Source organism: Pinus tabuliformis, chromosome 3_1 (assembly GCF_031772625.1).
Source record: "Pinus tabuliformis cultivar Carrire ecotype Pingquan chromosome 3_1, CPIR1, whole genome shotgun sequence".
Classification (NCBI taxonomy): domain Eukaryota; kingdom Viridiplantae; phylum Streptophyta; class Pinopsida; order Pinales; family Pinaceae; genus Pinus; species Pinus tabuliformis.
In genome coordinates, this window is record NC_142301.1 from 260,475,193 (window position 1) to 260,493,088 (window position 17,896).

Genomic DNA, 17,896 nt, shown 5'->3' on the forward strand with positions numbered 1-17,896 from the left:
TCACCGAGTTGGCGGGTGAGTCATTACATAGTGTAACTAAAATACCAAACCGTTGAGGAAGAGCTGGTGCAGTTCGTGAGAGGACAAGTGGCTACCTCCCTGTGAGACATTGGCGATGTCGCAGAGGCAGGGAACTCCAAGCGAATAGCAGCAGGCGATTCAAAGGGGCAGAAGAGGAAGCGAACGGTCAAGGACAGATTGGATTTAAGCCATGAACAGACAGAGAACAGAACAGAGAGGGAGAGAACGAAGACAGAGAGAGTGAGAGAAAAGAAAAGACAGTGAAGCAAGAAGCAGAAAACAGAGAGCTGAGCTGACCTTAGGTAGCATCGAGCAGAAAGAAAGCTTGAGAGGTCAAGATTTGGTAAGGAAAAGAGTCTGTGCAATCTAGAGGCTTGGGGGATCCAAGAACCACCCTACCAAACATTATCTGTTTCAAGAGACTCAAATTGAGCTCCTCATTGTAAATATCTGCTTTAAAGACACAATAAAAGAAGGCCACCACTGAAAGCTGGACCGGAGATGTAGCCCTGGAGAATAGGGTGAACTCCTTATTAATTGTTGTGTTCTTGCATTTGCTTACTATGTTTTCCTTACTGTTTCCATTTTCCAGTGTCTGTGCATTTTGCAATCTGATCGATTCGTTGCCTAAAATAACATAGACACACACCAGCACATGAGTCTATAATACCTTCATTCATTAATTAATTAACTGAGCTCACTCACAAGTGATTTTCATATCAAGTAATTTGACACTTCACCAAGAAACCATTTTTTCCATGAGGTCTCACTTTACCGCCTATTAAAATCAAATTTCTTGATATGAGCTGCTTGTACTATGGTACTGCTTTACCTTTGCACTAGTTGACTCATGTGTTGGTTTTCGTCATAAGTAACGATTTTTTACACATGTTTTTATGGTCCCCTTTGGGCCTCACCCATGTGGAAACATCATTGGGTCACCCTTGTTTAGAGCATCAGAGATGAGTCACCCTTGCATCCATGGAATCTGATATTACTCCCCTTGAGTCCTGTTACAGTGTATCATCCATATTTGTGTTGCATTCATCCCATTTTTCCCATATTTGGCCTCTAACTATATTGATCTATCTTTTAAGAGCCTCCATCTAAGTAATTGACCATCCCCTATGGAATCGAGTCAGTCATTGCTAGGTAAACCATGCATATCATGCTCTAACAAGGGAAGTCATTAGTCAACCGCTCATCGCGTCTCCTTCCATCATCATCCCCAGTGTCAATCTGTCAGTCACATTACTATAATCCTCGTGCCTTTGTTGAGGAATCATCATTGCCTCAACTCTGGCGGGTCCTCTTCTGTCAACTTTAACACATTTATTCCAGGAGAGTGGTTTAGAGGGTGGTGTACCTTGGTTCCAACTTCCATCATTTTTTGGTGCCTCAGATCAAGAAAATGTAATCATCATTACCCTTTGACTTGGTTGATTCTTGCGTGCTTGACTCCAACTCATTTTTGCACGGTCGATAATTATACACTAATGGTCTAGTGTTCCAACAAATTGTGCTAGCCTTTCCTGGGTGTGTGTGAGATGTTCCAGACCTCATGAGGGGGTGGCCCTTTAGGTATCCCCCCACATGCCCAAATGACAACGGATTATGATCCAGCCTCATATGCAGTTTCATAGATTTGATTGGCTCGGTCATACTATTCTTTTCTAATGCTCGTACATTGGGGGCTAACCTATTATCACCTAAAAAATGATCACCTAGCCATTTCTAGCTAGGTGGATCGAAATACACCATGTAGGATTAATTTTACCATAATAAAATCACTTTCACCATAATAAATAATATAATAAACCATTTTTATTAAAAAAATTTATTTAAAATTAAAAATCCCCATGAGAATAATTGAATAAATCATTATTTATTTAATTTTCTATAGAAATAATGATTAAATAATTATTTGATAATTATTTTTTAACACATCTGACTAAATCACCTTGGGATAATTAAATAAATCACTATTTATTTATTATTCCTTAATCTTATTTTTCGAATAATCGTTAAACCATTATTTAATAATTATTTCAAATTCACACTTTTCTTAATCTTCACAAATTGATTAATAAATCATTTTTATTTGTTAATTACTTCAACCACTTTCTAAATAAAGATATTTGACCATTTTGAATATCTTTGCTCTCTCCCAAAAATATAATAAAGTACTCCCAACAACTAAATTTTGATTTGGTCAATAATATTTTATTACACTTTTCTTTACTGCTGCTATATGTTTTGGGCTTGCATCATATATTTTCTTGCGGGGTTTTATCATTTTTTCTTACGGATCTAAAACATAAAAGTGATGACATATTGTTGTTAGGGTCACTTATCACCAATGAATTAAGTGAAGCATTTTTGGTACACTTTTCCAAAATGTTTACACTAACAGAAACAACACTCTTGCATACTCCAACCCCTCCCAAATAGGGGCAACTCTCAGATATGGAGAATTTTAGAGGCATCTATCTTGTTGATCAAATATAAATTAACTTGGATCTCAAGAATTAAATGGAATTCAAATTAGCATTTGATATGAGAGCATCATGGGGGGTCATCTATCTGGGCTTATTTCCTTCCTTTTGCCCCATTTTAGAGTGGATCTCTTCTCATAACAAAACCACCTTATAGGATATCTTTGCTTGGATGAAAAATGACACATGGGAGTCCTAGAAATGGGGTTGTATTCTGGAAAGGTTGATCAAAGCAAGTAAAGAGATGGAATTGTTTCTAGCAGGTTGTGCTCTAGCCTTCATCAAATAGGTGGATTCGCATGGCTAGGGGTGCTCTCCCTACTCAGTAAAAAGAAAGTATGATCACCTCCTAAATCCAAGACAAGCATCACCCTCTTCAAGGATGCAAGGGAAAATATGGAATCCTAATTGCCTCCCTAAAATCAACACCTTCTACTGGACTTTGGCTCACAAGAAAATATTGACTGCAGATAATCTTTCAAAGTGCGAGATTCAAAGCCCTTCATGGTGTGTTTTATTAAAAAATAATAAAGAGATTATTGATCATCTCTTCCTCAAATGCCCCTTTTCCAAGGAAACTCAGGGTATGGTCTCCAACTCACTTAGGAATTGAATTAATTTGCCCAATAATATCTCATATTTGGTTGGGATATGGTCCAGGTGTTACATATGTTCCTCTATAGGGAAGAATAAAATGAAAAGGACATCAAAAACCTCTACAAAAGTAGTGTGTTGGAAGATGTGGTTAGCTAGAAATAAAATATTTTTTCAAAACGAAGAGGAAAACAACATCAATAGTAGTTCCAAATGATATTGGACTTATAGGAAAAAATATGGGCCAAAGAAATAAAGGATGAAGATTCAAACTTGGATCCCTAAAAATTATCCTTGGAAATCTCCTTCAATATTTTGTCCTTCCTGACAGTATGCCAAAAACGCAAAGAGACTTGGAAAATTAGAAGCACAGGAGAGGAATTCAAGACATGGATATCTCAACACAAGAAATACATCCTATTTTTTGATGGGGCTGCAAAAAGAAACCCAAGGGTGATAGGAATGGGGGGAGGGGGGTTATTATTAACCTTCACAATAATTAGGAATTCAATTTTGCTTGGGGATTGGGAGAGGCAACAAACAATGTTATTGAAGCCTATGCTCTTTATGAGGGAAGAAAACAAGCTATGCAATTGAAAATTCAAAAGAGCGTCGTGATTGGAGATTCACCCCTCAATTTCTTTAGGATTATAAATAGATCACTCCCTAATGATCTCAAGCTAGCTCATATCATCAAAAATAATCTTAAAATACTTTGTCTCATTCCCATATATCAATGTTACCATGTCCCAAGGGTGAACAATTTGGTAGCAGATGAAATGGCCAATCTTGGCTCTACTCTCCCCAAAGGAGACATAGTTTGTTAAGGCAAGACCCAAAGGGTACCTCTCCCTTAATATTTCATATGAATTTCACTAAATGCCTTTGTAATAGCTAAAAAATTATTAGAATGGAGGGCCCCCTCTTTATGCACCTCAAATTTCACAACGAGGTGTTCATGCACCCCCTCCTATAAGTGTCATCTTCTAGAGCCTTCGGCCTGATGTGCTGTTGAAAATTGTGAATCATGGGTAGTGGAGGTTCCTGTGTACTCAATTCCCAACGCATAGTTATGATGGAAAATTAATCAAGGACCATGAGGACTTAATGGCAGACTATGTATTGGGGGAAGTGCCAGGCTAAACATGAGAAGTGGGATGAAACTCAATGGAGGAGAAATGCCTTTCTCATGATTCCATATGTAGGGGAATGGGTACTGAACATTTTATGGCTATGAGTGGAGTATGGGGGATGAAATCTCACTTGACAACTAATTTTAGATAACAAAGGCACCATATTGGATCACCAACTTCCTCGCTTCATGACAATGACACCTCCAATTCTTGGTATGTGAATTTCCTCCAAGAACAATTGTTTCAGAGGTAAACCTCCTACTCTAACTTGCCTAATCATTTTTATCTGGGCTCATCTATATTTGTATGCCCCTTAGCCCTCCTATGTCTTGAGGCTATTTGCCTCAGTTTTTGTTGCATCTTGTTGTGTTTAGGCTTTCTTTTTAGCTTCTTCTCTTCCCCTTGATGGTTTGGATTGTGTCTCTCTGGGTTCTCTGTTCTTCTAGAATCTCTCTATGGCGAATCTGCCCTTTTTTCCTATCCCCCCTATGTCACTCGTTATTCACTTTCTCTTAAGTCACCTTGGAACCAGAGTGGGCATGGCCTATCTAAATATTTTGTTGTTGCTTCTTAGTTTTCTACTTGATGGAGAGGTGATTTTGACGATGTCTCTGCTGAATCTCAACATTAACTTCCATAGGGTTGAGAAAGTATGGGATGCCAGAATTTGTGTATTCTTTGTTTACTGCCTTAAACTTTCAGTCTCTTCTCAGAAGGTTATGGCCCCAAGGGGCAACATCAATGGAAATATTATCAACATAGTCCACTAGGTAAGCTCGCCCTCTATGAAAGGAATGTAGTCCTACTAATTGTGAATCTACAGACTATAAATTAAAGTGAATGTCTTGCTCCCTCATCTGGATGAGATGCAAACTCAAATGGAGAAGCTCCACTAGGAAAAATATGAAGACAAAAGTGCCTCCAAGGATTATCAACCACATAACTAGATACAACCATCATGATGACCTATAATTTATTTTTTGTTTGATTATTTTGGTGCTTTTATAAACGATGTAAGAATATCAATAACATTGAATATTTAAACTTGATGTACTTAGAAAGTAAAGACTTGGTGAAAACAAAGATAAAAGCTCTGAGAATAGTCTCTCTAAATCATTTTGACATGTACTATGTCTGAGCTTTATGCTCAGTACTTTTCTAATACAAATTATCCTTGGTTCCTGTTAAAAAAAAAGGTGGAATAGAGTCATCAAACAAAAGATGAAAGTAGTTTCTTAGAAATGACAACAACCCATGTACCAACCATATCAAATATCCTATAAATCATACCAAGCATACCTTTATCGATTTTACTTTTCCTTATTGCAAGTGTATGTAGTCTCAAATATACAAGTCTCCTTATATTTAATGAGTATTCGTCTAATATAGCTTACCTCTTGGAATCCCTTAGATATAATTTAGATAATGCTTTCTAATAGAATCCATGCCTCTCATGGCATTTTCCACCACAACACCATTCTTCATATCCCTTAGGGTTTAGGAGTAGAAATTTGAAAGGGTTATAATACATTTGATATGATTAGAAGGATAACACATAATATATCAAATCAAACCCCCAAAAATCCTCTACCCAATGGAATTGGTTTGGAAAAAAATATGAATGCATTGTCAAAAGATATTAATTCTATAGTCCATGTGGTCATCATGAAAAAAAAAAAAAAAAATATTGATTTTAGGTTAGTGATATCTTCACTTCTAGAACTCGAATTTTGATGTTTTCTTTTGATTAAATCAATTATTTTTCCCCTAAAAAATAGCTCTAGTGACCTATTGTTAAGTACATTAGATCTAAAATCTCTATCACATACAAGATCCTAGAATAATATAGAAAATCTCCACTCTTATTAATATGAAAACCCTTGAGGTTGGAAACACCTTACAATTAATCCTCATATAGATGGAATTCACTCCTCTGTTCACTTGCCTCTTCAAGGGGGTTGCCTCCTAATGAATTAAGCTTCAAATCCAATAAACTTCCAAACTTCTCATAAGGAGGGCTCCATCCTTATTTATAACTAATTAAGATATCCTACATAGTGGACCTTTTTTAATGAGGTCTCATTACATTTATTCGATACTATTATAGTGGGTCATATTTAATAGTGGACCTAATCCACCTTACATTGAATGACATTTGTTGTTATTTTTATACTCTAGGCCCTCCAACCCCTCATTATAGGCATAGGGAGGATCTCAACATTATGAATTCTAATTTCAAAGGGATTGAGAGAATTGAATTGGTGAACTCGAAAATTTGAAAGGAGAAATTTTATATTTGGTTCATAATCATTTAAACTACTCTAAAGGATTTTTTTTGGTGCATGTATGTGTGTGTATATATGTGAGATTTTTGTATTCAGTTGTGTGCTAAAACTTTTATAACAGTGATTTGAGTGAGTATTCCACTTATTATGATGATGATGAATTTCCATAGAGATTATTTTTAATTTATTGAATATTTAATAATGTCATTGGAAAATTATGATAATTCTAAACCCGTTACCATCCAAGTTCGTCATTAAGTACTTCTCAATTGAGAAGAAATGTCTTTTGTGGGTGTGAAATTCTTCAAGGGTTTCGAAAGGTCAAAAAGAACCACAGGTGAGGTTTCGGTGGCAATCGACAATTCTTTAGCATGACAAGGGGCTTTCACGATAGGGAGAGGAACTGACTAGTCGATCAACTATGAAAAGTTGGTTTGGAGATGGCCCAAGGCTTATGGTGGATAGAGGAACAAAGGGAAGGTAACACTTATGTTTTTTTATCATGGGTCCTATATATATTAAATTGTGCAAGAAGATACTTTGCTTTCCAAGATACTAGTCTAATAGAAAGTATAATATTACACGGTGAAAACAACTATTTTTTTCACCAATTTTTTAATGTAATATTTACATATCTATGTATATGGCTCTTACTAAGAAAATGTTGGAAAATATGTTGCTATCAAAGCATACCAAAGATACATCTAGAACACTGTGGAATAAACATACAATATGTATTTACAAAATGTAATTTAGAATCATTTTTACAAATGAAATAAATTTGTTTGGGTGGAAAAAATAATGTCATTAAATTTTTTTTCCCGGAGGTGGCAAAACCTATCAAACTCAGGTGTCAAACCAACAGTGAGGACAACCATCTCTGGCCGCTATCCGCAAATGTCAGTTTGACTCATCATCGTTATCAAGGAAAACCATGCCACCTGTAATAACTCGCTGGTGGTCCATAAGGGAGTAGGCTTTCGCTCCTGCCAGATGCCTCTGGGTCTTGGGCTGTTAACCTGTTTCCTTACGTCGGAGGAAGACGAGCTCTTAGCCAAGCAGAAGTAGTAGCAGTTTTTTTTTTTTTTAATTAAAACATTATATAAAAAATTAATGACATGATAATGTCATTAATTTTTTATATAATGTTTTAATTTTAAAAAAAATCAATTTATTCAAAAATATATATAAAATGATGTTGATCATTTCCATTCTTGAAAAGTAAGTTTTAATGTTATTATTATAAATTTATTAATATTCTTTACATGCAAAAAAATAATAATATCTATCTTCACTTTGTGGGGTTTTTATGATAATTTTACCATGCACGACAATTTCTCTTTCTATTTAGTTATGATATTATTTTTAATAATATTAATACAAAGACTTTACAATCAAGTCAAGGATTAGTCTTCATTCCACCCTCTTAAGAGTCTTGAGTGTTTTGTCAATAATCTTTCTTTAAATCTAATAATAATACTATAATTATAATACTATTTTTAGTAATATGAATATAAAAATATGATAAATAATCTAATAATTAAATTTTAGTTCATCATTTTTAAAATTCTTTTTACTAATATTTTAAGCAAAGTTAAAAATTAATCAATATTTTTATTAATTTAAAAATATTAAATATATATTTTATAAATAAATATTTTTATTTAATTTTCAAATTTTATAAACTTTATCTTTTACATTTATTATGATATTTTTTTTTAATTATTTTCATTCTTTAACTTTTATTTTAAAATATAAATATTTTTCTAAATTTCAAAAATAATAATTATCTATTAAAAAATCATAACAATAATTAATAATAATTTTTAACAATAATTAATAACTTAATATTTAATTAAATTTATCAATAAATCAAATCAAATGCAACAAAACATAAAATAAGAAATTATTATGACAAAATATTCTTTACAAACTTTACATTTCACGAAGAATTATTTGTTTCATAGCAACTTTATTATAAATATATATTTTTATTTAGCACCTTAGTAATTATATATATATATATATATATATATATATATATAAATTTAATCATAATAATAAATTTTATTAAAATTTAATATTAAATTGATCACACCAATAAATTAAATATTTTTTTCCAAAATTATAAATATTAATATAATATATCATAAAAATAATTAAAAATTTAAATAATATTTAACATTAAATTTATCACACCAATAAAGTAAACCCAAGGATTATCATAGGTTATTAGGATGCCATTCTCAAACACTAGTTTTGTTTTTTTGGTTTTTTTTTAAGTATGTTTTATCTATAGTATAATGCATGCAATGTAATTGTAAATGGGTTACTATGTCTTTAAACAAACACTATTTTTCTAGTATTGTCTTCTTTGCCAACCTAAGTTATCAATGGTACCCAAGGTCTTTTCACATAATAATGGTGAAATTTTGTCTTTATCGTTGTAATGGAATTATATTTACAAAGTTTAAAAAATAAAAAATATAAAATAAACCAATTCATTAACAAATATAAAATATATTATTATCATTAAGAACAATCTTTACTAATTACTTGTTATGTATTTTTTTTTGCGCTTTCTATTAATAGAAGATTGTGCAAGTACATATTCAGAGAACTCCCCAAAAAATACATGAACATCTAAGTCATAATTGACTCCCAAATATCTGGAGAATCCAAAACTCATATGCTAAAAGAAAAACTAAGATCCAAAACTCAATTCATATCTCCTAGATATACCACACAGAAGTGTCAATCCAAACAACTAGAAGGATGTAAGAAGAACATTGTCCTAAAATGAGATAGAACACTTGAGCAACCCAAAAACCAGATTTATAATATATCAAAATTACCCTTTGCCATCAACAAAAAAACTGTAATGTATTGAACTTGTATTAGCAACCAAACCACACTTTGATAATCCATCCACCACTGTGTTGAGCTCCTTGTACACATGTAAGAATGTGATATGCACAAAAGACCCCTTAAGGAACTCTATGCGCTCCATCCAGCTAGCCATGGAGGGGGCTAAGAAGGAGGACCACACAACCACAACATCAATAGTAGAACTTGAATCCTCATCACTGAAATCTTCTGCATTTGTAAGTGCTTAACAAAAGCTAGTAAACCCCAAAGAGCTAATAATAAAGTATGAGCCCGAACCCCATGCCTAAAAAGTAGGAAATGTATTAAAAGATTAATTCTCAACCATGCTCCACATCCGCACCTACCATCCTAAGTTGCGCCATCAAGAAAAACTTGCTAAAAAAACCACCTGCAATTGAGGACACAATGTTCTAGATATGTTATCAACCGATTTTATATACCCCTAGTCAGAGCAAATATTGAAAATCTTGAAAACCTTATTAGTCAGAGTAAATTTTAAAAATCTTGAAAACACTATTATCAAAGTTCACCAAGTTTCTTGCTATGCAAACTTTAGGTTGGAACCCTTAACATGGCAAAAATAAATATTTTTTTAATGAATATTAAATATTTTGTTATAAATTTATGAAAGTGCAGCAGAGAGTTAAGAGATAATTGGATTATGAAATACTTAATATTTAATAAATTTTATATGATTTATATTTTAAAATAATATTTAATTATTTTTATAAATGTGTATATTTTGAAATTAGAATAGAATATTTTCTTATGTTTTTGATGATGGGCAGTGAAAATTTTCACCATTAAACCTGCACACAAACTAACATCAATATAATAAAATGTGTTTAATTATTGTTAAATTGGTTCACAGATTAACAACATATGTATAACATATGTACAGCCAAGCTAATAAAACCATAAAGACATTTGGAATTTTCTATGAAAGTTTCGGAGAAAAATTCTATATAGTAATTGCTAATGTTTTTTTGCCCTAAAATTTCTCAGGTTCGAGTTGGTTCTAGCTTCGACTCCACTTAAACGGTAAACGGTAAAGCAGGAAATAATAGCTCTCACATTAAAGTTCCGGGAAAAAGTCGGAGTGGAGCAGCGCAATTTCCTTTACAACAAATTGACTCCGACCCAGACTCCATGGCGATGGTTAAGAAGATAGAAAAGAAACGAGAAAAAGATCGCTCTCACGTTAAAGTTGCGGGCAAAAATCTGCGTGATGCAAAGCAATTTCCTTTTCTATATCACACAACAAAAAGATAGAGACCCGACCTGGCCAAGTACAACCTTCTTCCTAACCATAATAATTTTACTTTATGCACGATGCGACCGGGAGGCTTATTTTAAACAAGTCGACTCAAAAGTCACGGGGTATTTGTTGACAGATTTGGTGGGGGTTAAGCAGAGATTTGCGTTACTAAAAGTTAGCAGCAACTTAATTAATAATGAGGTTGGGAATTTCCAGAGGCCCACGCTGCTGGGACCCCTTCTTGAAAGCCATGCATTGACTTAATCACACAGATATCCGATGCACTCGTGGGCTTCCAGAAGCTCTAATGACACGCAGATGATGATAATTCTCCAGCAGCTTTGACAATCTCTAATTTGATATTCCAGGAGCACCATCGTCATCAATGATAGTCTTACACCTGTCATTTATAAGGAGATCTTTTAGTTAGAATCCCCACAGATGTAATCCTTTTACATTTCCAGAGGCTTGCTCTGCACGGCAAGGTGCTAGGTTCCAATTTCATCTTATCGCTTCTTCTCACATACTGTTCTAACAGATTGGCCTTTTTTGTTTGGATTACAGAGATTTTTTTTGGGTAGTGTTCAGAGTGCAGAGGCTTTTCATTAAGGGTATATGCGACCTGTTATTGGATTGTATATTCCAGAGGCTTTTCATTAAGGGTATCTGCGACCTGTTATTGGATTGTATATTCCTTGAAATATATAATCCGGGCAGATATAGATTCAGCGAGTAAAGTGGGTATGTTGATTTTTCATGAGAACCCAACATTTGAAACAGATGAGAATACAGGGACCATGTTTCCCAAATTTCCACCTCGGAGCAATGAGGATACAGGACTCATGTTGCCCAAATCCCCACCTCGGAGCAATGAGGATACAGGACTCTTGTTGCCCAAATCCCCACCTCGGAGCAACGAGGACACAGGAATCTTGTTTCCCAAATCCCCACCTCGGAGCAATGAGGATACAGGAATCATGTTGCCCAAATCCCCACCTCAGAGCAATCAGAATCAGAGTCAGGCAACTGATGGGTCTAATAGTCCTCCTAGTGTAATTTTCTCTTGGTCAAGAATGAGAAGAGCACAAAATGAAGATGAGGATGATGATGACTCAGGTGCAGTATCTCCTCCCCTGTGGCGTCCTGGATCATCTACCTATCTGCCCAATTCATCATACTACCACCCCATGTCCTTGCGTGCACAGGAGATAGCCAGGGGAAGACAAGAGCTCATGAAATTGTATGAAGGCATGCCTGAGTCTGCCTATGAGCTGTCGCTCAAGGATCTTGTGGACCAAAAGGCTGCCATGGAGCAGATGAACTCAGAGGGCTCCCTCACCAGGAAGGATACTGACAGCAACTTGAAGAAAAAAAGAGCATCAAGAGAACACAACAGGAGGAAAGGCAATTATCCAAAGAGTTTTTTGTTGAATATGTTTGTTCCTAGCAGTTTGACTGTTCGATCTCATCCTCCGAATATTTCGCGGGTTGTTAGGCAGAGCAGTGATCTGTCCAGGAAGGTTTCTGCAAAGCCAGTAGTCAGAAAAGAGCATCCTATTGCCCATCTATTGTCTCTATTGAGGATTAGGCCATCCAAGAAGTCCGAGGTATCACCTTCCAGTAGTTTCTCCAGAGTTTCTCCTAGACCTTATTTTGGGAAGGATGGTCAGCCTGAGAAGCCTTTCATGGACAGTCCTAATGGATCGAAATCAAACAGTTCAAACCGGTGTTCCATATGTTCAGTATACACTGTTTATTTCAAGTTGCAATGCGAGGTGCTGAATCTCTACAAACCCTACTTTTACTTGTGATTTTATGACTGATGCCGCTGTTTCACTTTGTAAGACTCTAATACTAGGGTTTCTATTCATAGAGTGTTTTGACTTTAGGATCATATCTACTTCTAACTTGATCAATTTATTGATTTTGTTGCATTTGAGGGTAACTAATCTATTTATTTGAAACTAAAACCAAGGATACTCGCAGTTTCTTCAGAGTTCCTTTGCAAGTGGATTTCTTTTTTGTTTTTTCATCTATTTAGGGATAGAACCATCTATTTTGTGAAGCCAATTTTACTTTTCTAGTACATCTAGACGAAGCTGATCCACAGGCCTGTTTGATCAAGTGTTTGGCTTGTAGGCTTGATATGATTTTCCTTTGACACAATTGAAATTCTGCTGACATCTCCCATGTTTAATTTTCCTTTTGACCTGGCAAAGATTAGGATTAGGACTTAATTACATGTTTATCAACATCCTCATTCTCATTGTAGCTCGGCAGTTGCACAGTCACGAGTGGTTTCCAAATTTTTTTCTATCATCATGGTTTACGGTTTCACTCATAGAAGTTCTAATGGACACCCTTTAAATCATTCCCCCAAAAGAATCCAACAAAGTTGCTCAAAAGAAGAAGGGTGAACAGTTAGAGCCCATTAGAATGTCTCTACAGTCTTTAAAGTGAGAGAAATCTCTACCCATATGGGCGTGGGCTCATTGACATCAATGTCATATGGATTAATTCGATAAAATTGGAACGATATAGAGAAGATTAGCATGGCCCATGCGCAAGGGTGACAAGCACAAATTGAGAATTAATGTAGTATGTTATGTATAGTAAGATGTGCAATTGATCTGTGCTATACATGGGAAACTGATCTTTGCAAACCCCTTTTTTAACCAAAATGGTGGATTATATGTTAACATTATAATAACACATCAACCCTGGCAAAATCCATAAAGCCATATTGTCCACAGATGGATGGACTTGTCACTGTTCTTGTGCCATGTCCTTACAAAATGCCCTTGGATTTCTAGCAGACAAAATTTGTGGGTATTTTAGGGTCTCACCTTAACATTCAAAATAACAGTAATCCCACACAGCCACAAGGAAACACACAAAAACAATTGCTTCACCAGGAAAACTCTCTAGTGAGACACCGTCCATCTCACAAACAGATTTCATACTTGGCAGACCTTCAAGGTAAGTGACTCCGACTTTCTCTTTTGCCTCCCAGTTGCATGAGTTTGATGTCCTTCACTCGTTCCTCTAGGCTAACCACATGTGACATAGGCCTTCATCAACGTGGGTGAGTTGCTTCAGCAAAGAATGGTGATTCCTATGGAACTTGATTGCATGACTAGCAATTGAAATTAGAATTTGTTTAATAATTGCGAAGTTCTTGCTCAAGTTGCAATGCAGGTTTGTGCTTGAGAAATGATAAAATTGAGCAAATGTGTCAACAAGTGTGCCCTTCCACTTGAGGATTTGCATTAGTACTCACTCAATTGCACCAAAGATCCATTTGGGAAAGGCACTCTGTTTTCTGGTCCAGTAAGGTGGGAATTTCTTTGTCTGATGCCAACAAAACCCTGGCCATTTATAGCTGTCAAAAGGAATGCCCTCTTAGCAAAGAGGATCAACATTTTTACATACAAGCACTTCGTGGCACAGATCATCAATCTCCCACATAGAGGATGCTACCGAAGATCCTGATAGCTATCCATTTTTACAGTTTGGGTTATGCTTACTCAACTCTGCAGCTGACCATAATCCTGGCTCTCAGATAATTTACAACTTCACCAAACATTGGAACCTATGTTTCATGTCAGAATAATATTTTTTAACTAGGTATGCATCTAAAGAAAAACCTAACTCAAAAAAATGTTCTAAATCTATCTCTTCTCAGTTCAGAATGAACTTATGCTCATTCGTCTGTTGGGAACTTCAACTGAAGGGGGCAAATGAGGTGAATACTTTGTTTCTAATTCCTTTATGTAGTTTATTCATCTACGGCCTTTATGCACTCTGTTCCTTCTGGTACTATATGCAGATTTGATGCTACAGAAGCAGGATGCTATAGAAGATCCTGATAGCTGTTCCTTTTTACAGTTTTGGATTGTGCTTTCTCAGCGTTGAAACCAACCGTAATCCTGCTTTGCAGATGCTTTACAACTTCACTAAACATTGGGACCCCTGTCTCGTATCATAATAATAATATTTCTTAACCAGTTGTGTATATAATGAGAAACCTAACTAAAACAACTGTTTTAAATCCCCACCTTGTCTCGCTTCAGAATGCACTTATGCTTTTTCCTATGAAAGGAACTTCAACTGAAAAGATTGAATGTGAACACTCTACTTCAACTTCGTTAAAAGTTTAAACTTTATATAGTTTATTCATCTACCTCCTTTCACTCTGTTCCTACTAGCACTATATTCAGATTTGATCAAAGCCTTGATTAATCAGTCTCTATCAATGATTAAAAGAAGGTTTGTGCCTTTCTGGTTAATTATGAATGCAAATTCCAGAAAGACACTGACGCAAACCCTGGTAGGCATACTCACAGGAAAAAACTGATCTGTATGTGGATCCTGGCATTATCACAATTGGCATAGCTCCTGGCAGGCACATATCAGGTGTCTGTGAGGCAGTAAAACCCCTATACAAGATATGATTTCATGGTCTGGTTGGAATCTTGTTCGAACTGTAAAATTTTACCATATTTTCATGTGGAATTCCAGTTAGTGGCGATTCTTTGTAACCTACTGTCACTCCCATTAGCCTAACTGGATGAAAGTTAGCAAATGATCCCTCCTGTAATAGAGGCACACAGTTAGGGGTGTTCTTGCTCTCTTTTATGTTGTATCACAGCTGCATTTCTGTTTTGGGAAAATAGCAGGAAGTAGCAATGGGGGTTCAGTCCAGCATTCTAAGACACCCAATTAGGAAATTGTCTACTCCTCTTTACTTCTTTACTCTGTTTCTAATTAAACCCAAGTGTCCCTATGTTTTAACTTCTTATTTCTGATTTGAATGAAATTTGATTATAATGAGGTGAGTGGGGATGGATTCAGTACCCAGCTAACTTACGCAAGTTGATTTCTCCGCCCGTTTTCTACAGCCTAAAGATACTCTACTAAAAAGAAACTAAAGTGCTGTAAGAAAAAACAAAGGTTTTTATAGGAATGCTTGCCATTAAAACAATTTTCAAGATTTTAAGTATGGGGGTTTACACAGTTGAATCCCAAAATGATATCTAATTTTCAAGATTGTTTATATTTGTCTAAATTGTTTCGCAAGTCAGACAAGAAGTTTCCACTAATGTAACCATTTGTTTGAACCGAACCAAAGTGGCTTGAAACCATCCAGTGTTATTCAGGCGTAACAAAAATAAGAAAATGATAACCTCCTTTATTTACTATTCCTGGACTGAACTTAGATGTAAACTGTATAGCTTCCCATAATCTCAGCAATTTGTTTAATGCCTCAGAAAGAAAGTGCCTCACTAATTTGTGCTGTTCTTGATATTGCTGAGGAATTCTATCTTTTCCCTGGCAAAGCTTAGGGCTTAAATGTAACTTCATGATTATTAGGTATCTACATTCTCACCATGGCTTGTGATCCAATAGTACACTCATCATGATCAAGACACTTACGATTTTGATCATAGTGGTTCCAATGACATATGACACTCTCTAGATCACGTTTCCTAAACAGGTTGAACAAAGTTCTGCTTGAGGGGATGTGGGGGATAAGGGTTGAATGGTCCATTAGTTCACCTCCATGCCCCTGAAAAGAGGGCAGACTCTACATATATGTTGTCGGCTAAGGAATGCTCAATCATTGCATGTCAAGCTTGTTTGGCCTCATTTGAGTAAGAGGTGACTGATGTTTCTATCTGGAAAGTAATAATCCATTATAAAAGGTTTACCTGGTTTAAGGCATACCCAATGTATGTCTGTATCTTTCTTTCATCCTCAAATTAATCCATTGGCTCTCAGCCTACATTATTTTCTTTGCAGAACTTCAAAAATGGAAATGAGCCGTAGTAGTTCAGATACTATTTACCGATATTTCATTTTCAAATGTTTAGATACATACCGAGAATCGTTGAATCAGTTGATTTATAGCAACATAGTAATGTTCATCTGATGTTGGATCCATGCAGGCATGTGACAAGATCTATTGTAGCAGCTGTGTTAAGTCAGCTATTGTGAACACCCCAGAAGGACCAAGATGCCGAGCCACCTGTGCGATTGGATCAAATAGTGATGGGTAGCTACTAAATCCATCAGCATTTTCCGCTCCAAGGACCTACATTATACCATTTTCCAACTAAAGTACTCCATTTGTTTATCTTTGAATGCAGGGAATCGGAGTCCAAGATTGGCTGCTGGCCCAGTTTATCCGCCAAAAGAGTAAAACCTGGGAGGAAGATAAAACATTCCTCTGGCGAGGAGTAGAAAGGAAAGAAATGCGTTTGATGTATTGAAGTGTTTTTGAAAATACTGTACATCTTCCTGTTGGAATTTCTCATGGCTCCCTCGTTTGCAGAAACTGTTTAATTTAGAAATTTCTGAACTCCATATATATGTAAGGGTGGGACTCGAAACTCTGAACATTCTCAGAATATGGTCATGGATCCTTAAACAAAAGATCAGACTGAGTCTCAGCAGAGCACCCACTATCATTAGTTTTTCAATCCAGTAGCTTCTAAATTCTAATGGGTCATGAGAAGAAGCATGCACTATTCTGTGCTGTTCGAGGGATAGAATTTTGAATGTCTCCTTCAATAGGAAGGAACAGTCTGTTTTAGCATATACAATCCAGCCACTTCTTTTCAGTATGGCAAAAATCAGTGTGTATGAATTCCCAGTTCAATTTTAGACCAAACGGAAAATGGGTCTTTATAGCTTTTGTACATATTGCTAAGTTGATGAAGAGGTATGGTCAATATTAATTATCCAACACAGTTGTAAACTGTGTCAATTTATGAGAAAAATAATATAGATTTGTTTGATTATTTTCAGGACATATTTATTATGTTTTTTGTTACAAAATTGAAAAGATCGATACAAATGTGTGTTCAGTGAGTTTGAACAATTTTTGTGGCACATGATTTATAAGTTTGAAGGACATGAGTGACAGTGTTTGAAAACTATGAAGCTAGAAAAAAATAAATATTATATGCTTTTTGTTTTTTTTGTTATCTCAGAGGAACTCAGTGGTCTGCATGACACATAGCTAGCTATGGGTAAACTTCTGGGGGCTATGGCCTGTTATCTTCTAGGTAAACCAAACTGGGCCACAATATGAGATTTTTGAACTTTAACTTTAGATCTAGTAATTTTCTCAAAACTCTGGGCCACAATATGAGATTTGAACTTTAACTTTAGATCTAGTACTTTTCTCAAAACTCACAATATGAGATTTGAACTTTA

General features: G+C 35.4%; 1 protein-coding gene and 1 non-coding gene across 2 annotated transcripts; both read left to right on the plus strand.

Moving 5' to 3' along the window:
- The first annotated feature begins 11,099 nt into the window (after positions 1-11,099).
- On the plus strand, positions 11,100-17,478 carry LOC149186793 (uncharacterized). The gene is made up of 3 exons (XM_089411133.1): positions 11,100-12,450; positions 16,624-16,730; positions 16,825-17,478. The coding sequence occupies exons 1-3, from the start codon at positions 11,419-11,421 to the stop codon at positions 16,916-16,918; spliced, it is 1,233 nt and encodes a 410-aa protein (XP_089267259.1). The 5' UTR covers positions 11,100-11,418; the 3' UTR covers positions 16,919-17,478.
- LOC149186794 (U6 spliceosomal RNA) lies at positions 13,177-13,280 on the plus strand. Its single transcript, XR_016256674.1, has one exon. It is a non-coding gene; the product is annotated as a U6 spliceosomal RNA (small nuclear RNA).
- Positions 17,479-17,896: the final 418 nt, after the last annotated feature.

What these genes read in the sequence shown, in the direction of transcription:
- LOC149186793 (XM_089411133.1), top strand. Translation starts at nt 11,419, where the DNA reads ATGTTGATTTTTCATGAGAACCCAACATTTGAAACAGATGAGAATACA. An exon ending in ATTTCAAGTTGCAATGCGAG is followed by an intron (nt 12,451 to 16,623) that starts GTGCTGAATCTC and finishes GGATCCATGCAG; the next exon opens with GCATGTGACAAGATCTATTG. An exon ending in ATTGGATCAAATAGTGATGG is followed by an intron (nt 16,731 to 16,824) that starts GTAGCTACTAAA and finishes CTTTGAATGCAG; the next exon opens with GGAATCGGAGTCCAAGATTG.